The sequence below is a fragment of the Phyllobates terribilis genome, unplaced genomic scaffold (genome assembly GCF_046119375.1).
Source record: "Phyllobates terribilis strain yellow unplaced genomic scaffold, ASM4611937v1 Scaffold_9__5_contigs__length_417890890, whole genome shotgun sequence".
NCBI classification, from domain to species: domain Eukaryota; kingdom Metazoa; phylum Chordata; class Amphibia; order Anura; family Dendrobatidae; genus Phyllobates; species Phyllobates terribilis.
The window spans coordinates 379,593,948-379,621,112 of NW_027362769.1; the positions used below are offsets into that span (position 1 = coordinate 379,593,948).

Sequence of the window (27,165 nt, forward strand, 5' to 3'; positions counted from 1 at the left end):
TGTGTTTTTACATCCTATAAAACATTTATGAAGGCTGTCATGTGAGCTCATAGTTTAAACATGCTTTAAAGCCGAAGCAGCTGGTGCCCGAGCCTCATGTGCCTACAGCTTTGCTTTCTCTTCTCCTCCGCTCTCTGTTGCAGACACATCTTACTTAAAAACAAACGTGGATACAAGAAACTTACGTGAGTCATCTTCATCATCCAACCTTATTCCTTCATAGACCAGCTCATGGCTTTCATATTACCGAGCACCTCTAGTGGAGACTCTTCAAGGGCAGGTCCTCTTGGCTGTCAACTCTCGAGCCAACAGCTATCTCTTCTGACCTCTGATATAGATGCACACTCAGTTCAGCCAATCATGCATATGTTTCCTATGGGGGAGAGGAGAGTAGGCTTCTGCCAGAGATCCCTTTGAGCAGCTTGTGTCCCCTGAGAACATAAGGATCCAAACTTCCAGGTCCCATAGCAGTTTGGTGTGAAAAATGTGGAGTAATTTTTTTAGAAAGAAGTGTTAAGCCCCCGTCTCACATAGGGAGACCGCTAGCGAGATCGCTGCTGTGTCACGGTTTTGGTGACGCAACAGCGACCTCACTAGCGATGTCGCTATGTGTGACACTTTGCAGCGATCAGACCCCTGCTGTGAGGTCGCTGATCACTGCAGAATGTCCTGGACCATTTTTTGGTCGTTGCCCTCCCGCTGGTCAGCACACATCGCTGTGTGTGACCAGCGGGAGCAGCGATCAGGCTGATAACCATGGTAACCCGCTGTTTATCATGGTTACGAGCCTGCTAAAGTGAGCAGTAACCTCCCGCTCACCGTAGCAGAGTGGTAACCATGATAAACAACAGGTTACTAGGTGCGCGTGTGCCCCTAGTAACCCGATGTTTACCATGGTTACCAGCCTACTCCTGCTTCAGCAGGCTGGTAACCAGGAGCAGGACATGGTGGAAAGATTCTTTCCACGATGTCGCTGCTCCCCTGATCGTTGGTGAGCCTGCCTGTTTGACAGCTCGCCAGCGACAACATAGCGACGCAGCAACGATCCCTGACAGGTCGTATTGTTGTCGGGATCGCTGCAGCGTCGCTAAGTGTGATGGGGCCTTAACATCTTAAAATTTGACAAATTTATGAGACACCCTACAACAATGTAATAAATTTGGCACAAATAACGTCAACGCAGACGCAAGAAAAACTGACTTTAAAAATTACCCTCAGCAAGCAGAGGTTGTATATTGGAAAGTTGTATGATATTTTATTATGCAACGTTTTGGGAAAATTGTAAAACCATTTCAATTTTTGTCCAATCTAATCCTTGATAGAAGAAGGAGCGACGGCCATTTTACAGCAGCTTCCTTCCTCCTGATCGGCAATCACTGAGAGATCACATTACAGCGATATTGTCATCCAGTAATACGGCCTCCCACATACCACACACGGCCATGTTTAACCCAGATCTGTCAGGGAGAAGTAAGACATGTGCGGTAATTATAGAAATCACGAGTAAGGAAATTCAGTAAAATTCCCCTTGTGAGTGACAGCGGGTGCAGAGCGAGTTGAAACAACATCCAGGCTGGGCCGAGCTGCAGATTAGTCACCAGGAAGTCTCTGTCCTGAGCTGCTAGATGCCGCAGACTCCAGACACAGCGCCCTCTACAGGTACCACTGCCTGGTCATAGTGGGGGGCAGCCATATTGACTGAGGCTGTATTTGTATTGCACCATATAGAACAGGGGTCTCAAACTCGGCTGGGTATATGGGCCGCACACGGAAAAAAAATTTATTTGGGGGGCCGCATTCTTTGCAGGACAAAGTGACATTTTTAGTGATACCATTTTTTTTTCCATACACCTTTTGAACATTTTTGCTGTTTTATTTTATTTTTTATAGCTTGAGTCGTTACGAATGTGGCGATAATAAACGTGCACTTTTTTTGTTTACTTTAGTTTATATATAAAGCAGCATTTTTAGTGGCAAAATATTTTTTCATGCTTTATTTTGAAATTTTTCTGTCAAAAATCTTGTAGTAATGTGCCCCACCCTGGTCTGCATCTTGTAATGTCCCCCATCTTTGTCCCCATCTTGTCGTAATATTCCATACTGGTCCCCATCTTGTAGAAAGGTCCCCATCCTGGTCCCCCGCTTGAAGTAATGTGCCCATCCTGGTCCCCATCTTGTAGTAATGTCCCCATCCTGGTCCCCATATTGTAGGAATGTTCCCATCCTGGTCCCCATCTTGGAGGAATGTCCCCATCCTGGTCCCCATATTGTAGGAAGGTCCCCATCCTTGTCCCTATCTTGTAGGAAGGTCCCCATCCTGGTCCCCATATTGTAGGAATGTTCCCATCCTGGTTCCTATCTTGTAGAAATATGCCCATCCTTGTCCCCATCTTGTAGGAAGGTCCCCATTCTGGTCCCCATATTGTAGGAATGTCCCCATCCTGTTCCCCATATTGTAGAAAGGTCCCCATTCTGGTCCCCCTCTTGAAGTAATGCACCCTTCCTGGTCCCCATATTGTAAGAATGTCCCCATCCTGGTCCCCATATTGTAGGAATGTCCCCATCCTGGTCCCCATCTTGTAGTAATGTCCCCATCCTGGTCCCCATATTGTAGGAATGTTCCCATCCTGGTCCCCATCTTGTAGGAAGGTTCCCATGTTGGAGGAATGTCCCCATCCTGGTCCCCATCTTGTAGTAATGTCCCCATCCTGGTCCCCATCTTGTAGGAATGTCCCCATCCTGGTCCCCTTCTTGTAGGAATGTCCCTATCCTGGTCCCCATGTTGGAGGAATGTCCCCATCCTGGTCCCCATCTTGAAGGAAGGTCCCCATCCTGATCCCCATATGGGGGGAATGTCCCCATCCTGGTTCCATCTTGTAGGAAGGTCCCCATCCTGTTCCCATCTTGTAGAAAGGTCCCCATCTTGTAGTAATGTCCCCATCCTGATCCCCATCTTGTAGTAATGTCCCCATCCTGGTCCCCATATTGTAGGAATGTTCCCATCCTGGTCCCCATTTTGTAGGAAGGTCCCCATCCTGGTCCCCATATTGTAGGAATGTCCCCATCCTGGTCCCATCTTGTAGGAAGTCCCTATCCTGGTCCCCATATTGGGGGAATGTCCCCATCCTGGTCCCATCTTGTAGGAAGGTCCCCATCCTGGTCCCATCTTGTAGGAAGATCCCCATCCTGGTCCCCATATTGGAGGAATGTCCCCATCCTGGTCCCCATCTTGTAGGAAGGTCCCCATCCTGGTCCCCATATTGGAGGAATGTCCCCATCCTGGTCGCCATTTTGTAGGAAGATCCCCATCCTGGTGCCCATATTGGGGGAATGTCCCCATTCTGGTCCCCATCTTGTAGGAAGGTCCCCATCCTTGTCCCCCTATTGGAGGAATGTCCCCATCCTGGTCCCATCTTGTAGGAAGATCCCCATCCTGGTCCCCATATTGGAGGAATGTCCCCATCCTGGTCCCCATCTTGTAGGAAGGTCCCCATCCTTGTCCCCCTATTGGAGGAATGTCCCTTGTGCCGTTCTTCACATCCACATGTAAGAAAAAAAAAGAAAAGACTCTTCTCACCTGTCCTCCGTTCCCTCGGCGTCCTTTCTACACCCGTGGCCCGCAGGCACCATAGCCCCCTTGACGATCGTGGCCCGGTCCAGGAGCTGCCGACAGCTGTGCTTTAGTTCAGTGTATTGCCGTGTAGAGACCGGCTCTCTGCACAGCAATATCAATGCCAGCCGCCGGCCTATCATCTGCGCGTGTCAGTGACGTCATACGCTGCTGCGCTGGGACGCAGATGTCAGCTGCTGGGGCCTGATAGGCCGGCGGCTGCCACTGGTATTGCGGTGCAGAGAGCCGGTCTCTACACGGCAATACACTGAACTGAAGCCCAGCTGTCGGCAGCTCCTGGACCGGGCTGCGATCGGGGTCTATGGTGCCTGCGGGCCGCATGAAGCAGCCTGAAGGGCCGCATGCAGCCCGCTGGCCGCATGTTTGAGACCCCTGATATAGAACATGTGATCAAGTTCAAGTCCCATAAGGGGACTTAAAAAAAAAAAAAAAAAAAAAAAAGAGTCTTAAAATATAATGCATTAAAAACCCCAATCTGTAGAATCAACTTGGAAGTTACATTATTTATTCATCTTCGGACTGAAAAAAAAGTAAAAAATAAAGTGATTAAAATTATCTTAAGCATTAAAAAATAAAAATATCTAAAACATTAAAAAAACAGCAACTTAGAATCAACTTAGAAATTAATTTTCTTTATTTGTCTTGTTGTAGTTATCAACTTTTTTGTGCAAAATCCTTCTGCAGCACACAATTAAAATTTTGAGCAAAATACAAAATAAAAAAAAATATATATATATATTTCTTTTTTTTACCTAATTTTGCACCTTTTTAGAGCAAAAAAGACACATTTTTCCACTAAAATTAAAACACAAAAAAATCCAGTCTTACATAAAATCACTTGAGGAGAGGAGGGGACGGGGGGGCATTTGTGCAAATAAAAAAAAAAATTGTAACTTTTTAAAAAGTCACAATTAATGAATCAGTCATAAATATATGGGGGGAAAAATCGTGCCAGATGTGACGAACATAAAAAACAAACAAAAAGGCGAACATGTATAAAATAGACTTTAAAAAAAAGTGCAAATTAAAAGAAGAATTTGGTGCAAAAATTAGACAAAAAAGGCACAGAGGCAATAATGAAATGGGCCTAAAGACATTAAATAAAATAAAAAATAGCTATGTTCAGTATTTCCGAATATAAAATAATCTAATCCGTGCGATAAAGAAATTCGAAAAGCCAGAATTTCAGTAGAAAAAGCAATAAAAATGGGTCAAAATGTCATCTGTACCCCAAAAAGATGTTAAAAAAAAAAATGTCAGCTCACCAGGCAAAAAAACAATCACTGACATGGCTCTATTGCCAGGAAAATTAAAGTTACGAGTCTTGGAAATTGGCAAAACTAATTTTTTTTTTTGCAAAGTTTAGAATTTCTTTTACTACTAAAATAATAAAAAAACACCATTTTGGTATCGCCGTAATCGCCCCGACCTGAGGACTCGTATTATCGGCTCATATTTACCGCACAATGAACGGAATGAAACAAAACCCAAAAATAATGGAAGAATTGCGTTTTTTTCATCATTTCCCTCCACTTGGAAATTTTTTTTGGTAATGTGAATGGTGTCAAAACCACATTTTGTCCCGCTATATACTTAACCCTCGTATGGGGATGTCGGGGGGGGACGGGGACATAAAACAGTTATGGCTCTTGGAAAAGGAGAGGAAAAAGTAAAAGCGTAAAAATGAAAATCAGTCACTCTGGAAGGGATTGAGAGTGAATGATGGGGGGAATCAATCTGTATCCTTACAGTGATTTAGGGGACGTGACGGGGAGGCGAGCAAGGCCCCCCACACCCAGCGTTACCCCCGGCGCGTCCATAGACCTTTATCCACCCTTGACTTTGCCTGGAATCACATCAAAGATCAATTATCTATCAGGTAGAAGGTTCTGAGAAACGCTCTTCAGACAAGGAAGTGAAGAGGAGCCGTCGCTTTTCGGCTAATCCGTCCTGTCAGCCGCACATCTTCTTTACCTTTATTATGTCACAGTTATATCATCTCCATGTCAGATTAATTTCCATGGTTCCTCTGTTTATTTGTGGTCGGGAATATTCTGCGATGAGATTCGGGGGGGAAGGTGTCAGAATATAAAAAATGGCTGTTACAGAGCAGAGCTGAGCTTGTCGTGTGGTACAGGGGTTTACTGATTGCTTTCAGCACCGGGGTCCTTGGGTTCTTCTCCAGTTTGTGTGGGCTTCCTCCATGTCCTCCTTCTTCCTACCACACTCTGAAAACATACCGAAATGTCAATTGTGAGCCCCACAACTCTCTGTACAGCATCTTTATGGAGCTCGTGCACTGGGCGCAGTCATGGGGAACAGGAAAGGGTTTTCCCAAAACTGTTCTCACAAAGAAGAAGCTACAATTGTCCACAATGTCTTGTGCAGAAGCATTAAGAACTAAGGGTCCGAGGCCGCCCCCTGATAACAGCCCATAGTATTATCCTCCTCCGCCATCTATATAGAGGCACAATGCAGTCAGGGGGCAACGTCCTCCTGGAATCACCAAACCCAGACCCCTCCATCAGACGCAGATAGAAAAGTGCGATCCGTCACTGCACAGATCACATCTCTTCCAGTGTCCAGTGGTGGCGGCTTTACACCACTCCATCCGACGCTCGGCATTGTGCTTGGTGATGTACGGCTGCATGCAGCTGCTCGGCCTTGAAGCTACCGGCGGGGGGCGCAGTGTTTGTGCTGATACCAGAGGAGGTCTGGACTCTGCAGTTTTGGGGTCAGTAGAGCATTGGTGACTTTTCTGCATCTCAGCACTCGGCCCCCCACTATGTAACTTTACGGGGTCTCAACTTTGTGGCTGAGCTGCTGCGGTTCCTTCCACTTCTCAGTAATATCACTCACATGTGATGGGGGAAGATTTAGGAGGGAAGAAATGTCATGAGTGGACTTGTTACCCCCGGTAGCTCCTATTACAGGACCGCTGTCATATGTTAGTACAGCAGACGGTATAGGGGGGGCGGAGGTTATACACCGGGGGAGCGAGGGGCTGGATGTTATACACCAGCGGAGCGAGGGGCCGGATGTTATACATCGGGGGACGAGGGGCCGGATGTTATACACCAGCGGAGCGAAGGGCTGGATGTTATACATCGGGGGACGAGGGGCCGGATGGGAGGCAAGGGGCCGGATGTTATACATCAGGGGGACGAGGGGCCGGATGTTATACATCGGGGGCAAGGGGCCGGATGTTATACATCGGAGGCAAGGGGCCGGATGTTATACACTGGGGGACGAGGGGCTGGATGTTATACATCGGGGGCAAGGGGCCGGATGTTATACACAGGGGGACGAGGGGCCTGGCTGAATGTTATACACTGGGAATGATTGACTATCTGAAATTCGTTGATTAAGACGTGGGGTCTTATACTTAGCCCATATTACAATATATGGAGAAATCTGATTTTTACATAGGACTGCAGCTAGGCAATCCTACTGCATGCTCTTAAGGGGGCACCTGCTGTTGAGAGACGTTGCTGCACCCAGCGTGCTGAAGCAACTAAGGGACGTTCAGTAGGTACCACACACGTCCTAGCACAATACTGTAGACTGAAGCTCTTTTTCACCTTTTTTGTGTTGTCTGAACAAAATAATAAATATATAAAGGAAATACTTTTAGGGAATGGAAACCACCAGATTGCCATCATGGTCACAAAACCTTGCTGCAGTCCTATGCAAGTGATTGCAGAATCCATTGTGTTAGTCCTCCCCTGCGATAAGCCGTTGATCACTTCACAGCTCGGCTTCGTGGCCTCCCATTTCCATGATCCGTCTATGGAGAACTGTAGCAGAGTTGCACAATCCGCACCCACTCAGATAATCCGCAGGATTTGTATCGTCTTTCACCATCACCAAAAGGTGTTTGTTAATGAGCCGACAACAAGCCGCATAAAGCCGTCATTATCGGGTCACAGCCCTGCGCTTAATGATCATTAATGTTACCTGTCTACAGCTTTATGTAATGAGACGAGCCGGAGTCAAAGTGACGTCATGTACAGAAGCAGATGAAGTATAATCTGTATCGCACCAGATCACTTACATCACATTACAAGGGTTTACTTACAACAATAGATTGTGTTGCAGAATAATATTATACGCTGTATGTATATACACTGCTCAAAAAACTAAAGGGAACACTGAAATAACACATCCTAGATCTGAATGAATGAAATATTCTCATTGAATACTTTGTTCTGTATAAAGTTGAATGTGTTGACAACAAAATCACACAAAAATCATCAATGGAAATCACATTTATTAACCAATGGAGGCCTGGATTTGGAGTCACCCCCAAAATTAAAGTGGAAAAACACAATACAGGCTGATCCAACTTTGATGTAATGTCCTTAAAACAAGTCAAAAGGAGTCTCAGTATTGTGTGTGGCCTCCACGTGCCTGTATGACCTCCCTACAACGCCTGGACATGCTCCTGATGAGGTTGAGTGTTGTGTGTGGCCTCCACGTGCCTGTATGACCTCCCTACAACGCCTGGGCATGCTCCTGATGAGGCTGCGGATGGTCTCCTGTGGGATCTCCTCCCAGACCTGATTTTGCAGGGCTCTGGCAGTGTTCCTCCTGTTCCTCCTTGCACAAAGGTGGAGGTAGCGGTCCTGTTGCTGCTTTGTTGCCCACCTACGACCCCCTCCATGTCTCCTGGTTACTGGCCTATCTCCTCGTAGCGCCTCCAGCCTCTGGACACTACGCTGACAGACACAGCAAACCTTCTCGCCACAGCTCGCATTGATGTGCCATCCTGAATGAGCTGCACTACCTGAGCAACTTCTGTGGGTTGTGGAGTCCGTCTCATGGTACCACTAGTGTGAAAGCACAACCAACATTCAAAAGTGACCAAAACATCAGCCAGAAATCATTGGTACTCAGATGTGGTCTGTGGTCCCCACCTGCAGAACCACTCCTTTATTGAGGGTGTCTTGATAATTGCCAATAATTTCCATCTATTGTCTATTCCATTTACATAACAGCATGTGAAATTGATTGTCAATCAGTGTTGCTTCCTAAGTGGACAGTTTGATTTCACAGAAGTTGATTTACTTGGAGTTATATTCTGTTGTTTAAGTGTTCCCTTTATTTTTTTGAGCAGTGTATATACAGTACAGACCAAAAGTTTGGACACACCTTCTCATTTAAAGATTTTTCTGTATTTTCATGACTATGAAAATTGTACATTCACACTGAAGGCATCAAAACTATGAATTAACACATGTGGAATTATATACTTAACAAAAAAGTGTGACACAACTGAAAATATGTCTTATATTCTAGGTTCTTCAAAGTAGCCACCTTTTGCTTTGATGACTGCTTTGCACACTCTTGGCATTCCCTTGATGAGCTTCAAGAGGTAGTCACCGGAAATGGTCTTCCAACAATCTTGAAGGAGTTCCCAGAGATGCTTAGCACTTGTTGGCCCTTTTGCCTTCACTCTGTCGTCCAGTTCACCCCAAACCATCTCGATTGGGTTCAGGTCTGGTGACTGTGGAGGCCAGGTCATCTGGCGTAGCACCCCATCACTCTCCTCCTTGGTCCAATAGCCCTTACACAGCCTGGAGGTGTGTTTGAGGTCATTGTCCTGTTGAAAAATAAATGGTGGTCCAACTAAACGCAAACCGGATGGAATAGCATGCCGCTGCAAGATGCTGTGGTTGCCATGCTGGTTCAGTATGCCTTCAATTTTGAAAAAATCCCCAACAGTGTCACCAGCAAAGCACTCCCACACCATCACACCTCCTCCTCCATGCTTCACGGTGGGAACCAGGCATGTAGAGTCCATCCGTTCACCTTTTCTGCGTCGCACAAAGACACGGTGGTTGGAACCAAAGATCTCAAATTTGGACTCCTCAGACCAAAGCACAGATTTCCACTGGTCTAATGTCCATTCCTTGTGTTCTTTAGCCCAAACAAGTCTCTTATGCTTGTTGCCTGTCCTTAGCGATGGTTTCCTAGCAGCTATTTTACCATGAAGGCCTGCTGCACAAAGTCTCCTCTTAACAGTTGTTGTAGAGATGTGTCTGCTGCTAGAACTCTGTGTGGCATTGACCTGGTCTCTAATCTGAGCTGCTGTTAACCTGCGATTTCTGAAGCTGGTGACTCGGATAAACTTATCCTTAGAAGCAGAGGTGACTCTTGGTCTTCCTTTCCTGAGGCGATCCTCATGTGAGCCAGTTTCTTTGTAGCGCTTGATGGTTTTTGCAACTGCACTTGGGGACACTTTCAAAGTTTTCCCAATTTTTCGGACTGACTGACCTTCATTTCTTAAAGTAATGATGGCCACTCGTTTTTCTTTACTTAGCAAACTTTTGGTCTGTACTGTATGTATATATATGCATATATATATATATATATATATATACAGTACAGACCAAAAGTTTGGACACACCTTCTCATTTAAAGATTTTTCTGCATTTTCATGACTATGAAAATTGTACATTCACACTGAAGGCATCAAAACTATGAATTAACACATGTGGAATTATATACTTAACAAAAAAAAGTGTGAAACAACTGAAAATATGTCTTATATTCTAGGTTCTTCAAAGTAGCCACCTTTTGCTTTGATGACTGCTTTGCACACTCTTGGCATTCTCTTGATGAGCTTCAAGAGGTAGTCACCGGAAATGGTTTTCACTTCACAGGTGTGCCCTGTCAGGTTTAATAAGTATGATTTCTTGCCTTATAAATGGGGTTGGGACCATCAGTTGTGTTGTGCAGAAGTCTGGTGGATACATAGCTGATAGTCCTACTGAATAGACTGTTAGAATTTGTATTATGGCAAGAAAAAAGCAGCTAAGTAAAGAAAAACGAGTGGCCATCATTACTTTAAGAAATGAAGGTCAGTCAGTCCGAAAAATTGGGCAAACTTTGAAAGTGTCCCAAAGTGCAGTTGTAAAAACCATCAAGCGCTACAAAGAAACTGGCTCACATGAGGACCGCCCCAGGAAAGGAAGACCAAGAGTCACCTCTGCTTCTGAGGAGAAGTTTATCCGAGTCACCAGCCTCAGAAATCGCAGGTTAACAGCAGCTCAGATTAGAGACCAGGTCAATGCCACACAGAGTTTTAGCAGCAGACACATCTCTGCAACAACTGTTTAGAGGAGACTTTGTGCAGCTGCCCTTCATGGTAAAAGAGCTGCTAGGAAACCACTGCTAAGGACAGGCAACAAGCAGAAGAGACTTGTTTGGGCTAAAGAACACAAGGAATGGACATTAGACCAGTGGAAATCTGTGCTTTGGTCTGATGAGTCCAAATTTGAGATCTTTGGTTCCAACCACCGTGTCTTTGTGTGATGCAGAAAAGGTGAACGGATGGACTCTACATGCCTGGTTCCCACCGTGAAGCATGGAGGAGGAGGTGTGATGGTGTGGGGGTGCTTTGCTGGTGACACTGTTGAGGATTTGTTCAAAATTGGAGGCATACTGAACCAGCATGGCTACCACAGCATCTTGCAGCGGCATGCTATTCCATCCGGTTTGCGTTTAGTTGGACCATCATTTATTTTTCAACAGGACAATGACCCCAAACACACCTCCAGGCTGTGTAAGGGCTATTTGACCAAGAAGGAGAGTGATGGGGTGCTACGCCAGATGACTTGGCCTCCACAGTCACCAGACCTGAACCCAATCGAGATGGTTTGGGGTGAGCTGGACCGCAGAGTGAAGGCAAAAGGGCCAACAAGTGCTAAGCATCTCTGGGAACTCCTTCAAGATTGTTGGAAGACCATTTCCGGTGACTACCTCTTGAAGCTCATCAAGAGAATGCCAAGAGTGTGCAAAGCAGTCATCAAAGCAAAAGGTGGCTACTTTGAAGAACCTAGAATATAAGACATATTTTCAGTTGGTTCACACTTTTTTGTTAAGTATATAATTCCACATGTGTTAATTCATAGTTTTGATGCCTTCAGTGTGAATGTACAATTTTCATAGTCATGAAAATACAGAAAAATCTTTAAATGAGAAGGTGTGTCCAAACTTTTGGTCTGTACTGTATATATATATATATATATATATATATATATATATATATATATATATATATATATATATATATATATATGTATACAGTGCTGGCCAAAAGTATTGGCACCCCTGCAATTCTGTCAGTTAATACTCAGTTTCTTCCTGAAAATGATTGCAATCACAAATTTTTTTGTATTATTCTCTTCATTTAATTTGTCTTCAATGAAAAAACACAAAAAGAATTGTCCTAAAGCCAAATTGGATATAATTCCACACCAAACCTAAAAAAGGGGGTGGACAAAAGTATTGGCACCGTTTGAAAAATCATGTGATGCTTCTCTAATTCGTGTAATTAACAGCACCTGTAACTTACCTGTGGCACCTAACAGGTGTTGGCAATAACTAAATCACACTTGCAGCCAGTTAACATGGATTAAAGTTGACTCAACCTCTGTCGTGTGTCCTTGTGTGTACCACATTGAGCATGGAGAAAAGAAAGAAGACCAAAGAACTGTCTGAGGACTTGAGAAACCAAATTGTGAGGAAGCATGAGCAATCTCAAGGCTACAAGTCCATCTTCAAAGACCTGAATGTTCCTGTGTCTTCCGTGCGCAGTGTCATCAAGAAGTGTTAAGCCCATGGCACTGTGGCTAACCTCCCTAGATGTGGACGGAAAAGAAAAATTGACGAGAGATTTCAACGCAAGATTGTGCGGATGGTGGATAAAGAACCTCGACTAACATCCAAACAAGTTCAAGCTGCCCTGCAGTCCGAGGGTACAACAGTGTCAACCCGTACTATCCGTCGGCGTCTGAATGAAAAGGGACTGTATGGTAGGATACCCAGGAAGACCCCACTTCTTACCCCGAGACATAAAAAAGCCAGGCTGGAGTTTGCCAAAACTTACCTGAGAAAGCCTAAAACGTTTTGGAAGAATGTTCTGTGGTCAGATGAGACAAAACTAGAGCTTTTTGGGAAAAAGCATCAACATAGAGTGTACAGGAAAAAAAAAGAGTCATTCAAAGAAAAGAACACGGTCCCTACAGTCAAACATGGCGGAGGTTCCCGGATGTTTTGGGGTTGCTTTGCTGCCTCTGGCACTGGACTGCTTGACCGTGTGCATGGCATTATGAAGTCTGAAGACTACCAACAAATTTTGCAGCATAATGTAGGGCCCAGTGTGAGAAAGCTGGGTCTCCCTCAGAGGTCATGGGTCTTCCAGCAGGACAATGACCCAAAACACACTTCCAAAAGCACTATAAAATGGTTTTAGAGAAAGCACTGGAGACTTCTAAGGTGGCCAGCAATTAGTCCAGACCTGAATCCCATAGAACACCTGTGGAGAGATCTCAAAATGGCAGTTTGGAGAAGGCACCCTTCAAATATCAGGGACCTGGAGCAGTTTGCCAAAGAAGAATGGTCTACAATTCCAGCAGAGCATTGTAAGAAACTCATTGATGGTTACCGGAAGCGGTTGTTCGCAGTTATTTTGGCTAAAGGTTGTGCAACCAAGTATTAGACTGAGGGTGCCAATACTTTTGTCCGGCCATTTTTTGGAGTTTTGTGTGAAATGATCAATGATTTGATTTTTGCTTCATTCTCTTTTGTGTTTTTTTCCTTGCAAGCAAATTAAATGAAGAGAATAATACCAAAGAATTTGTGATTGCAATCATTTTCAGGAAGAAACTGAGTATTATCTGACAGAATTGCAGGAGTGCCAATACTTTTGGCCACCACTGTATATCCCCCATCCTGGTATATATATCCCCCATCCTGGTATATATATCCTCCATCCTGGTATATATATCCCCCATCCTGGTATATATATCCCCCATCCTGATATATATATATCCCCCATCCTGGTATATCTGTCCTCCATCCTGGTATATATATCCTCCATCCTGGTATATATATCCTCCATCCTGGTATATATATCCTCCATCCTGGTATATATATCCCCCATCCTGATATATATATATCCCCCATCCTGGTATATATATCCCCCATCCTGATATATATATATCCTCCATCCTGGTATATATATCCTCCATCCTGGTATATATATCCCCCATCCTGATATATATATATATCCCCCATCCTGGTATATATATCCCCCATCCTGATATATATATATATATATCCCCCATCCTGGTATATATGACGCACCCCCTGGGCCATATTCTTTAGGGGAATACCCGGAGCCGGATCAGATGGGGGTTGTAGTCTCCGAGTGGCTGTGACCCGGTCCGTGCCCAGGGTGTCAAGCTCAGAGTATGTGGCAGTCCTACAGATGTTACAAAGTTCGTTATGTCGACTACGCCACCCGTTGGATTGCGGTCACTACGGCCGCCGCTGCAGCAGGGTCCGCTGAGGCTGATGGTGTTGGTGCAGCTTTAGATAGTATAACCCCCAACGGGAGGGGTATGGCCTCAGGGGGTCAGGTGCAGAGGATGGGGGTTGTGGTGGTGCAGCGTAGATGATAAGTAAAGACAGAGTCGGGTTGTGCAGTTCAGGGTGTTTACTTACTGCAGATATTCTGGTCACTCCGGCCTTGAGTGACCACCCGAGCCGTGCTGCGTCCACCAGGTCCTGGATTCAGCCAACCCCCAAGCAAGTCCGGAGCGTGTCCCTGAGCCCTCCTTCTTGTCCTTTCTTCTGGCCGTCCCCACCAGGGATCCACCTAGGTCCAGCTCCCTCGGGCCTTCTGTTGGGAGACCCTTGGCCTTGGGTTCCCTGACCCTACACGTGGTTTGCCTTCAGGGTGGATGTGGTGGGTGGCCGTGGCAGATCCTGCCCACGGCCTCCGGTCTCTGGCTGAGGTATGCTTTAGCCCCCACCAGTTTGGGATCCGGTACCCTATTGCCAACTCTTCACCCTGGGGTTGTACTTGGGTTCTCAGAGTTCCTTTCTGTCTCCCCCTCTGGGTCTTTCTGGCTCTCCTCTCTCACTCTCTCTGGGCTGCTCTGTTCCTCTGCTCTCTTCAGGTTACACTCTGGCAGACTGACCGACCTCTCACAGACTGACCCTGATCTTAGATGGTTCCCACCTTTTATACTCCCTCTATGTGTGAGCTCAGGTGACCAGCACCCAATGAGCTCCTAACCTTACGCAGGCTGCTCCCCCTATCTGCCCCTACACTACTGGGATGTACCACCCCCCTCCCACTCCAGCCAGGAACAGACTCGGTCGTACCTGCACATTTCTAAGTGGGAGTACCGTTGGTCTGTTCCTCGGAAATGGGATGTGTGTAGTGCATGCAGCTAACTGAGCTCAGTTCCACACTCCATCCTTACCCGGGAGTGGAATATCACACCTCTGGGTTGAAGTGCAATACCCCTGTAGCAGCCGAATCCTCAGGGTGCTACATTCCCCCCTGGTAAATCACAGCACGTCCTCGGGCTGCAAGATATAAAAACATCCACAAACATACATTTTTTTTTTTCATAAAACATAAACATATAAAACATATAAAACAACATATATTAGCAGCATCATAAAACTTTTCATATAAAACATTCTCGTAGTCGTTTCTTGCTTCTAACTCCTCCTCCGGACACTGTGCAACGTGTGCCCGGGAAAAGTGCAACAGTTTCTCTAGAAAAATGGTCTTCCTATAAAACCGGTAGGGGGCGCTTTAGGAAGCGCAACTATATACAAGGGGATATGGCCGCTCTCAGTCCTCGGCCAGGTATTTAGGAAAGGGATGACCGCTCTCAGTCCTCGGTCAGAGGGGTTAAGGGAAATACGGGTAACAGTTCAATTTGCTGGTCCCAACGGGGACTATAATAGCAACAACAGTTCACTGTGCCCCGACGGGCAACTATATACAGCTTGTACTCTGCTGTACTCAACGACGACGTCCTCCTGCTCTTTCTTTGTGGTTACCTTTAACTTCAGACCCGTCCGGGTCCTCTTGCTCCTCCTCACACCGCAGCTCCTCCTCCGTCAGGCGATGCACATTGAGGGCGTAGGGTCCTTTGGCACACTTGTGCCGGGTGAAGGTGACCTCGTCCCCTATATACAGGTCACGTCCTCTGTGTCCCTCCGGTAGGTGGGACTCAACGTCTCTTCTTGTCACGAAGACGTCGCCTGGGGTGCGGTGATCTCGGATGAAGCCCCACCCGTGCTGCATATTAAACTTGATCACAGTCCCGGTGGAAGGGGGACCATGAGCTGCACGGGGACTCCTCCTGGCCCGGCTCTTCTGCTCCGCGCTCATTATCTGGGCTTGTTGTTCCCGGACCCGCCTCTCTCTCCGCTCCCTCTCAAAGACCTCGAGCTGCTGCCGGCAGCACTCTGCACGCTCCGCTGCAGCTGCCCGGGTCTCCTGAGTGAACCCCATGAGGTCTTCTCCGGTGGGGTCCCACTCAAACTGTGCCTCCTCTAGCGGGGGCGAGGTCCTTTTTACGGGCTTTGGAACCGGAATCAGGGGTTCATCTAGGGGCCTCTCTTTCCGGAGTCGGGGATGGTGAAACTCCGGTGGCCATATAAAGGGCTGCCCATCCGGGCACGTATGTTGGGCGAACAGATCTTCTCCCAGATGCGGCACTCTTGGTTTTATGGGCGCGGTGGTGGTGGCGCCCGGGTTGCCCAGGCCTTGCGGCCAGGCCTGGGGCACCTGGAAAGTGAAGGGCACCGTAAGGACGGCGGCGCCCTGGGCTACTTGGCCCTGCGACCAGGCCGGTGGCTCCGCGGAGGTAGGGGGCGCTGTTGGTATTGCGGCGCCCGGGGGTACTAGGCCTTGCGACCAGGCTGGTGGTACTTCCTGCTTGGTCACGCTCGGGGTCGAGGCGTATGACGTCACAGGGGTCGCGGCTCCCGTTTGAGGCCTAGTCTGCGGCGGTGACGTTGCGGTTACGGGCACGGCAGGGGGTACTTCGGGCTCTGCGACGGGGAGCTGGGGCAGGTACGCGGTTTCCCGGTTTGGGGTAGAGACGTCCCCTTTACCTGCCTCCTTTCGTTCGGCTCCCTTCTCGGCGCCGTCTCCGGCCTTCAGCCCTCCTGCGCCATCCTCAGAGGCGGTCTGTCTCCTCGTCTCGGGTGGCGTGCTCCGCTGACGAGTTCTTGTCTGCTGGACCATCTCACGGCTCCACTCCGCCAACGTCTCTCGTTGCACCCGGGCCATCCTCCGTGCGAGGCCCTCCAGCGCAGTCTGCGCACACTCCCGATCTCGGGGGAGCTGTGCCAAGACCTCCACTAAGCCTAGTGGGGTCGTTGCTTCTAGCAGGCTCCTGACCAACGGGTCGGTGCTGCTCTGCTCTCCTTCCGTTGTCTCCAGCAGGCTCCTGGCCAGCGGGCCGGTGCTGCTCTGCTCTTCTCCCATCTCCGGGTAAGCTTCTTTTGGACTCAGCTCTAGGCTTCTTGTCTCCGGGTGCGCTCTCTCCAGACTGCTCCAGGCGACACCCATCTTTGTTCTCTTCTTCTCAGTCCTCCCACTTCGAGGGCGGTCCCGGGGCCACTTGGTGATTGTCAGCTCCAGGGGCAGTTCTTTCACGCTGACAGACACCTCTAGCATCACAGTCTCTGTTGGTGGGGGCGGTTTCCACTTTTGGCGCCATTTTCGGTCCTGGCCCACGATGGGAGGTGGCCTCTTGCCACCCTCTGGCACGCCCATAATGGCGTCCGCTTTTCCAAGGCGGGAAATCTTTGGAAATGGCGGGAATCGTCTCCCAGTGGCGGGAAACTCTGCAGATGGCGGGAAAAAGCTGTTAATGGCGGACAACCGGCGAGAATCGATCTGTGATGGAGTCCGATGGCGGGGACCCTCCGGAACCGGCAGGAGACTTCTTTTTGAGGTAAACTCGTTCTTTTCTTCAGGCACGCAGTACCCGGTTGTTGCGGGCACGTTATCCTGCCGACTACGCCAAAGTTGACGCGCCCCCTGGGCCATATTCTTTAGGGGAATACCCGGAGCCGGATCAGATGGGGGTTGTAGTCTCCGAGTGGCTGTGACCCGGTCCGTGCCCAGGGTGTCAAGCTCAGAGTATGTGGCAGTCCTACAGATGTTACAAAGTTCGTTATGTCGACTACGCCACCCGTTGGATTGCGGTCACTACGGCCGCCGCTGCAGCAGGGTCCGCTGAGGCTGATGGTGTTGGTGCAGCTTTAGATAGTATAACCCCCAACGGGAGGGGTATGGCCTCAGGGGGTCAGGTGCAGAGGATGGGGGTTGTGGTGGTGCAGCGTAGATGATAAGTAAAGACAGAGTCGGGTTGTGCAGTTCAGGGTGTTTACTTACTGCAGATATTCCGGTCACTCCGGCCTTGAGTGACCACCCGAGCCGTGCTGCGTCCACCAGGTCCTGGATTCAGCCAACCCCCAAGCAAGTCCGGAGCGTGTCCCTGAGCCCTCCTTCTTGTCCTTTCTTCTGGCCGTCCCCACCAGGGATCCACCTAGGTCCAGCTCCCTCGGGCCTTCTGTTGGGAGACCCTTGGCCTTGGGTTCCCTGACCCTACACGTGGTTTGCCTTCAGGGTGGATGTGGTGGGTGGCCGTGGCAGATCCTGCCCACGGCCTCCGGTCTCTGGCTGAGGTATGCTTTAGCCCCCACCAGTTTGGGATCCGGTACCCTATTGCCAACTCTTCACCCTGGGGTTGTACTTGGGTTCTCAGAGTTCCTTTCTGTCTCCCCCTCTGGGTCTTTCTGGCTCTCCTCTCTCACTCTCTCTGGGCTGCTCTGCTCCTCTGCTCTCTTCAGGTTACACTCTGGCAGACTGACCGACCTCTCACAGACTGACCCTGATCTTAGATGGTTCCCACCTTTTATACTCCCTTTATGTGTGAGCTCAGGTGACCAGCACCCAATGAGCTCCTAACCTTACCCAGGCTGCTCCCCCTATCTGCCCCTACACTACTGGGATGTACCACCCCCCTCCCACTCCAGCCAGGAACAGACTCGGTCGTACCTGCACATTTCTAAGTGGGAGTACTGTTGGTCTGTTCCTCGGAAATGGGATGTGTGTAGTGCATGCAGCTAACTGAGCTCAGTTCCACACTCCATCCTTACCCGGGAGTGGAATATCACACCTCTGGGTTGAAGTGCAATACCCCTGTAGCAGCCGAATCCTCAGGGTGCTACATATATATCCCCCATCCTGGTATATATATCCCCCATCCTGATATATATATATCCCCCTTCCTGGTATATATATCCTCCATCCTGGTATATATATCCCCCATCCTGATATATATATATCCCCCATCCTGGTATATATATCCCCCATCCTGATATATATATATATATCCCCCATCCTGGTATATATATCCCCCATCCTGATATATATATATCCCCCATCCTGGTATATATATCCTCCATCCTGGCATATATATCCTCCATCCTGGTATATATATCCTCCATGCTGGTATATATATCCCCCATCCTGGTATATATATCCCCCATCCTGGTATATATATCCCCCATCCTGGTATATAGATCCTCCATCCTGGTATATATGTCCCCCATCCTGGCATATATATCCTCCATCCTGGTATATATATCCTCCATCCTGGTATATATATCCTCCATCCTGGCATATATATCCTCCATCCTGGTATATAGATCCTCCATCCTGGCATATATATCCTCCATCCTGGTATATATATATCCCCCATCCTGGTATATATATCCCCCATCCTGGTATATAGATCCTCCATCCTGGTATATATATCCTCCATCCTGGTATATATATCCTCCATGCTGGTATATATATCCCCCATCCTGGTATATATATCCCCCATCCTGATATATATATATATATATCCCCCATCCTGGTATATATATGCCCCATCCTGATATATATATATCCCCCATCCTGGTATATATATCCCCCATCCTGGTATATATATCCTCCATCCTGGCATATATATCCTCCATCCTGGTATATATATCCTCCATGCTGGTATATATATCCCCCATCCTGGTATATATATATCCCCCATCCTGGTATATATGTCCTCCATCCTGGTATATATATCCTCCATCCTGGTATATATATCCTCCATGCTGGTATATATATCCCCCATCCTGGTATATATATCCCCCATCCTGGTATATAGATCCCCCATCCTGGTATATATATCCCCCATCCTGGTATATATATCCCCCATCCTGGTATATAGATCCTCCATCCTGGTATATGTCCCCTGTTCTGCCGCTGTTCTTAAATGCATAGAAATAAAAGTAAACCATTATAGTCCCCTTCCCCTCGCTCCCCTGCCGTGTGGCGTCATCTTCTGAAGCCGGCAGCTGACTTTAGTGTCCAAGCGATGGGAGAGCATGACGTCACTGCCATGGACCCCCAGTCACGTGCACGCCCACTTCAGATGCTGGCCTTTGATTGGCCGGCAGCGTGTTACAGAAATGATCTTTTATTTAAAAAAAAAAAATATGTTATTGTGAGGCGCGTTGTGTGTTTTTGTGTCACAGACTTTTCTTTTTACTACAGAATGTTATTTTGTGTTACAGAATGAGTTTTTTATATTTGTTACAAAATTGTATTTAATATTTTTTTCGGTATCCCGAGGCCCAGCCTGGCGTGTGCTTGTTAATGATAGCTATTTTTTTTATATATGTGCTAAATATTTAGTAGTATCTGTATAATTTATATCGTGTTCTCGTGTTTCTTCCTGGAAAGGAAATATTCTCAAAATGATTAAAAAACAGATAAATGATGAGTGACGATAAGACCACAAAGTGCTGGAGGCCAAATAATGTACAGATCGTGGAGGAGACCCGAGGGTGCAGATGATACCGATACTAACTGGCCCCCAAAGGTGTAATATGAAGCTCCTGGGCCCAAGTGCAAAACCGTAATAGGGTCCGCACCTACTGGGGTCTTGCTATTGTATTCCACAGCGGTGGCCTCTACAGCATTGGCAGCTGTCAGCACATGCTGGTAGTTGTAGTTTTGCAATGACAGGAGAGGCACAGGTCGCTTGTCATGCCTAAAATTTGGATTCAGAGCCACAGGCATTACTACGACCACATACTACGACCACAAGATGGTTGCCACCCGTACTAGATAAGAGCGGCACGATTACTGCTTGTTTTCCATCAGGTACTGATTGTTTTACTTATTACCAGTATGATAATGTCATTAGCTTTCCAGTAGAACTGGTTTCCATGATCATAAGCTCCTTATACGAAGCTTGGATCGTATCGTGGTTTAGGTAAGTTGTGCCAGCTTGTTAATTTTTCACAATTTTGGGGGGGAAAATTAGTAGGATCTGAAAAATTTATGAAAAACTAATTGTGATACCAAACTCCACAGAATAAGAGTCAGTGTGCCATTGTGTTAGAAAAATTAATTTAGTAAATTCAAAACCCACCCAAAGTTGACTCTTTTTGTGTTTGTGTTCTATTTTCTCTCCAGTTACGGGCACCATGTGCAGCACTTCAAGGTATTGAGGGAGCGGAATGGCACGTACTACCTGTGGGAGATGAAGTTCAGCTCCCTGAATGAACTGGTGGATTACTACAAATCTAATTCCATCGCCAAAACCCACCAAGTGCTCCTACGAGACGAGGAGGAGAAGGTAGAGATGCTGGGTGGGGGGCTGCAATCACAGTATTCTCTGTAGCCATTGTTACTAGCCACACAGAGTACAGCTGCCTATTAAAGTCTATGCGGAGCGAAGAGGGAGAAGCACAGTGAGAGACAGAGAATCATAGACGCACACAAACCTGTGCTGCAGCTTCCTAGTAAGTGTTTTATCTCACTGGGGAGATGGATTCACAGCTACACTGCTCAGTACTGCTGTTTTAATGCCCTCCCTGCCGCTGCTTCTGAACTTGTGCTACATAGAAACAGAAGAGCAGGAATCAATCACATCTGTGTGTGGTGTGCATTGAAAACATCTTAGCAACTTGTTTCTACCCACTAGCTCAGAGACCAATGAAAATTAGAGATAGAGCCTTCACAGAGGAAAACTGGTGAAATATTCAGAATATAAGTCATGCCACAGCCAGTAATATGTGTTATACCTCTTGTACATCGTCACATATGACATCCTATTGTAAAAAGGATAGGTACACCTAATATTCCCCAAGTGCCAATCTACATGATAGCCTGTATAGTCTTACTACCATGCAGGCACAAACTACTATAATACCTGGGTTGGGAGACACTGAAGAGGATATGTGTAGAAAAATAAAGTTTTGTTTAATCACCAGTGTTATGTTTCAGCTATAAAATTCTTCTTTTAACAAAGAATGGAGCTGTGGTACGATTTTATCTAGGGTGCATGGGAGCATTTGTAGTCCCCTAAATTTCCCATTAGGCATAAATGTTAGTTTCTTCATATATTCTGAGAAGACCCAGTGTCAGGAATAAATTGCTTTCAGACCAAACAAATATATGAACCGATTATGCTGACCATGTAGTAACCAAAAGACACAAGAGGCATAGTTGTAGACCCCATTGCGGTTCCTGTTTTTTTTCTAGTTTGTAATCTGCATAAATAAAGGTGCCCAGAGAATATTGGTTGACATTTCCTTTTCTATATTCCTAGCATACCTTAAATCTTTCTCAGAAATGCTCTAGGCTCTCAGGTTACATGCACATAATATATTTGTCTAAAAACATGTTTTCACCAAAGTGTGCAACGAGTGTACTGGCATATGTATAATATGGGCAGGTCACAATGCCTGGAGCATGTAAATAAGTGTAATGATTACACTGCGATTTTAGTGGTTGAATACCTCCCTGCATTATATTGTTAGGGATTGTCACTTATAAAAGCCAATGTTGCCATCTGATTGGCTGGGGTGTTTTAGCACAATAATGACAATGCAATGCAGCCAGGGCTTTTATTACACCCTGGAATGTACTTGTAAACATCGGCAAAACAAAAAGGAATGGAGAATAAAGCTTTCAACTCCTTCTACTATACATAGGGGTGCAGCATTGCATCCCTTTATTGTCCAGTAGGAATATTGTTTGATGATGGGTCTCTTGCCATAAAAGCTTCTCTTATTGTGACCCCATAACAACCCTTTCTATTCTTGTACTCTGGCAGCTCAGAGTTGTCATAGGGACATTGGGCTTCATACATGCCATAGATTCAGAACAGGTGATCCTGATAAAGTTCATGAGCACCTTAATTTTTCGCATGGTTCTTAGGGCATGATGGGAATTGTAGTCTTATAACTACCAGGGAGCTATGGGTTTAGGAAAGAATTTGGTCATGGTGGATAATAATTGTCTCTTATGAGCAACCTTCATCTGGCACCTATGTCCATTGTATGGGCTCCCTAACTATGACTATACATGCATTGACTCTATATGCCACCTTGGACACCCCCTGCAAGTATTAGGTTCACTAACTCTAAACTTAGCGGAGCCCTTTAAACATATTTTGACATTTATGCATGGAAATATACGTGAAGTTTCACTTCTTGTATCGTACAGCCACCGCCTACCGCCAGTTACGCTCATGGGAACTTACAGGTGGTGGCCACAGGTGGGGGAAGCCAGGCATGATAAGCGTATTAACTCTTATTTCATCACTGCCATGTTCTATATCACTCTGATATTGCGTTACATGAATTATATTTAGTCTGATTGATGTCAGATTATCAAATTTATTGGATTAGTCAATGGGCAGCATGTAAAAATCACACCGTATAAGCACCGTGCTGGCACTGGGTACCTTGCTATTGATGGCCTGTATTTGTGGGCGGTGATATTATGGTGTACTTTCCCTTTACGTAATAACACCATGCGTCTTTCTCATGGGAGCTTAAAATGTACAACACCATTTCATGCAGATTTTACCCCGCTTTATTCTGTGCACACGTGACCAGATACACATGTTTTAGGCAGCTCCTGCTCTATGATTATCGCCTCGTGTCCCCCCTCCAGGGCCCCTGTGTAATAAAAGTGCAGGATTATTAACAACAGGCGTATTCATTAGAACTGGCATCCTACAGAATCACCTCATACCTGGCAGGACATCAAATGTTTAACAACTGTTTTTCAGCATCAATTAATTTACAATAATGAAGAAAATTGAAGCTCCCTCCCCGGCCACAGGGCTGCAGGCCACACGGGGATTGTGAAAGTTATGAGCCGAGACTGACGGCTATGAAGTGACAATGCTTTATCTGATGCAACCTCTTAAGCAATTAAGATAGAGAACTCATCACCATATATCACTATATAAATATGATCCTGTCCCCTTTAAATGAAGAAAAAAAGTGTTAAGATTTTCTGGCAAAATTTTATTTTGAGGTTTCTTCCTAAAGCTCCTCTATTACTGTTTCCTGGTAGTCCAATAATAATGCCTTATAAATTGGCATCAGTCTGGTTCCATTACCAGTCTACTGAACAATATGAGAGATACCAGATTTTCCAAGATGAAAGTCTTTATTTCAGTAAAAGTGCTAGTAGGCCTTCATACATATAGGGTTAAGGATAATAGATGCCTTTAACTTAGTAATGCCACTAAACTTACATCGTAAGCTTCTTCCAATTTGTGGGGTGATATTTGCTCCCATTACGGTACCCAATTTTTTTCTTAATTCAGCTTTATGCTGTGCACAAACACGGATCCCTAATTGTGTTCCTATATCAGAATCCCGATTTAAATTGCTACTGTTATCATCAATGCAAACTGGTATTAAAAAACAAAAATGATTTCCTGTATTGAGAGCTTTAGGCGGGGTTATGCATAAGGTGGTTGTCAGCTAAAATATATATATTTTTTCTTTTCGATTCATACCATCCTCCGGCTAAAATAGGACTATGTAACTCTGCAGGAGACTGGTTGATGTAGATTTTTTGCTGATTCTGTTCAATGTATAGGGAGTGGTTGTAGTCACGTGTTAGGTAAAGATAAAGACGTCTGGGAGCAGCCATAGCCTTAAGCTCCCTGGGAAAAAAACAGTATTTTTGTGTTTTCTTGAGTCACGTGTCTTTCACACAGCAAAAAGAAATTCTAAAATAGAAAAAGCTTCTACACCTAAAAATATACAGCAAGGCATACAATGTATTAATGTGTCTGAGATTAACCAAACCTCTCACCCATGACTGTCCCCAATTTTCCCCTAATCTATGCTGTTCATTCCACAAGCTGATGTCTTATGATGGGATCGTAGATGCTAGTTATGTTTTGTCTTCTATCCCAGCAGAGAATGAAGCAGTTTGTTCAGGCTCAGTACAACTTCATCTCAGAGAAGTCATCAGAACTGTCTTTTCAACGAGGAGATATCATCGAAGTCATGGACAACTCGGATCCCAATTGGTGGAGCGGAAGGATTTCCGGAAGGACTGGCCTTTTTCCTAGGAGCTACGTCAACCAGATCCACCAGTGACCACCATTGTCAGGATCATATGTCCAGTGGATGAGACCGTACTTAGATAAGGTGGAGAACATTATGTACGGGCTCAAGATATCTTCTCTTCATTCTCGCAAGAGACTTTCAAAAAGAAAGGGGTATTTTACATTTTGGGGGGTGGTTATGAAATCTGTTCTAACTGCAGATTTATAATGATCAGTACATAATGGGTACATGGTCTATAGATTTAGACTTGGTTACTTATTCATTGTCGACAAGACTAGACTACTTTCTAGTTTCAAGGATTGGCCTTTCTCAAGTTGGGCCACCTAGGTATAGGCTTTTATATAATTATAGCAGACTAATCGCACCAGGAAAATTTCCAAAAATGTTGAAAAGTCATCTATAGTGAAAGAATAATGTTCATCAGGGGGTCAATAAATGGGCAGATCTCTCCAATCATCAGATTCAATGTGATCTACCTCTCTATGGTCGTTTCTATGCCCCTTCTGAAATATTGTATCTGATGAGGGCCGCTGTGTCACATTATCATGGATCCTATGGGTTATATTTTTACTTTAACTACCCAACCATAAACGAGGAGTGCCGCCACATTTAGGGCAGGGGTCTTACTGATTGTGAACTGATAGGTTGTGTTAATGCAAACTTGAGTCCTTGCCTTTTCCTTGTATGTCGGGCGTCAATCTTTTCTACCGCATCATCCCACAGGTTCCCATAAAGTATCCCACCGGAGACACGGATACTTCTGGACCATGAAAGGACGCATAGTAGATTTCTATCATCTGCCAGCCCCCAGACGTGTTACTACAGGCAGAACCCACCAGAAGCCCCCAAGTACATGAAGCCAAAAATGTAAAATATTGTATCATACGGAAAAATCGGGGTGTCATGGCTGGCTGGTGCAGCGAAAGTACATTGCTCCATGAATGCACCCGAGAGAGTGTGGGTGTCGGCATCTGCGCGGGCGAGTTGTCGGGAAGGACGGGGTGATGACTTCTGGAATCCCGCCAAGCTTCCTCTTTCACTGTCTTCATTCTCTATGCAAAGTAACTGCCAAAATTAGAGGGTTAGAATAAAGGGGTTTTTCTTTTCTTGACAAACAGTGCCACCCTTCTTCATGGACTCTGTGTGATAGTGCAGCTTAACCCTAGACAATATGAGCTGCAATACCAGACATGGCCTGTAGACTAGTGGGGCGCTATTTCTGGAAAAAAAAAACAAACAAGACAAACCATTTTTTTTGCAATCCCGGACAATCCTTTCATTACTAAATGTTATCTGATGCCAATGTCCGGCCGTGGATACCGCCTTGCTAGGTATCAGTGTCGCACAGTCCGGTTCAGTAAGGATGCAGCTATGGACGTCATACCCAAGATCTCTGCTTTCTGCGATTTAATTAATAATTTAATTTATACAGAAAGTATATTGGAAAATGATATAACTTTTCAACACACCCTTTATTTCTCGAGACTACAATTACCATTTAATGGGAACGTATCATTAGAAAATTACATATTGTTTAAATCAGGTTTTTATGTTACATCTATTTTTTATTTTAATTTGACAATATTTTTTTTCATAATAAGATGTTTATTAAAAAAAATAAAAAAAAATAGTAGTTTTGTAAAGAAAGGTCCTAGTTCCAATAAACAGGGTGCAGACAGGCCCCAGTGTTACATGGTGGAGGCAGGACAGGTGCAGAATACTGATGAGCACACCGACCATCCATGAAGGGGGTAGCTGCTTGGTGTTATATCCGTGTGCATCTATAATGCTAAACAGCCGCCCCCATCCATGGATGGCCGGTGTGTGAGTAATTAATCAGTATTCTGCACCTGTCCTGCTTCCACCATGTTACACTGGGGCCTGTCTGCACCCTGCAGTAGATTAGTATTGTGACCAGGTATTGGTAAGTACAGCTGCTTTTCTTCTCTGTGATGATTTTTGGATTTATGTCTTTTTCAGAGAATTGGTTTTAATTTTAGGTAGGGACTTCTAAGAGGTTGCAAGCTTGAGTCTATTGGCTGAAATGTCAACTAATCCCTCTTTTATCTTTGCAGGGTGCAGCCAGGCCCCATAGTGTTAGTGGGGGAACTGGGGTGTCTGTCCTTGTGGGGTGCACTTACATAGTGCTGGGCAGTTAGCCTGATCTAATAGCATGGGCATAACAAATAGACTGTCATCCGTCATGGTGCACTACACGTATCTGTGTGACTGGAGCCCTATACAAGTCTTTTCCATGAGCATTATTA

General features: G+C 45.9%; 1 protein-coding gene across 6 annotated transcripts in view; it reads left to right on the plus strand.

Annotated features, from left to right (window-relative positions):
- GRAP (GRB2 related adaptor protein) overlaps nt 1-26,429 on the plus strand; it is a 132,818-nt gene extending 106,389 nt beyond the window's left edge. For 4 of the 6 annotated variants that reach the window (XM_073648452.1, XM_073648454.1, XM_073648451.1 and 1 more), the window contains 2 exons: nt 20,988-21,150; nt 24,743-25,614. In XM_073648452.1, coding sequence (XP_073504553.1) covers nt 20,988-21,150; nt 24,743-24,928 — 349 coding nt within the window. In that variant the 3' untranslated portion in view covers nt 24,929-25,614. The other 2 variants (XR_012250769.1, XM_073648455.1) reach the window with 2 other exon arrangements.
- The last annotated feature ends 736 nt before the right edge of the window (nt 26,430-27,165 follow it).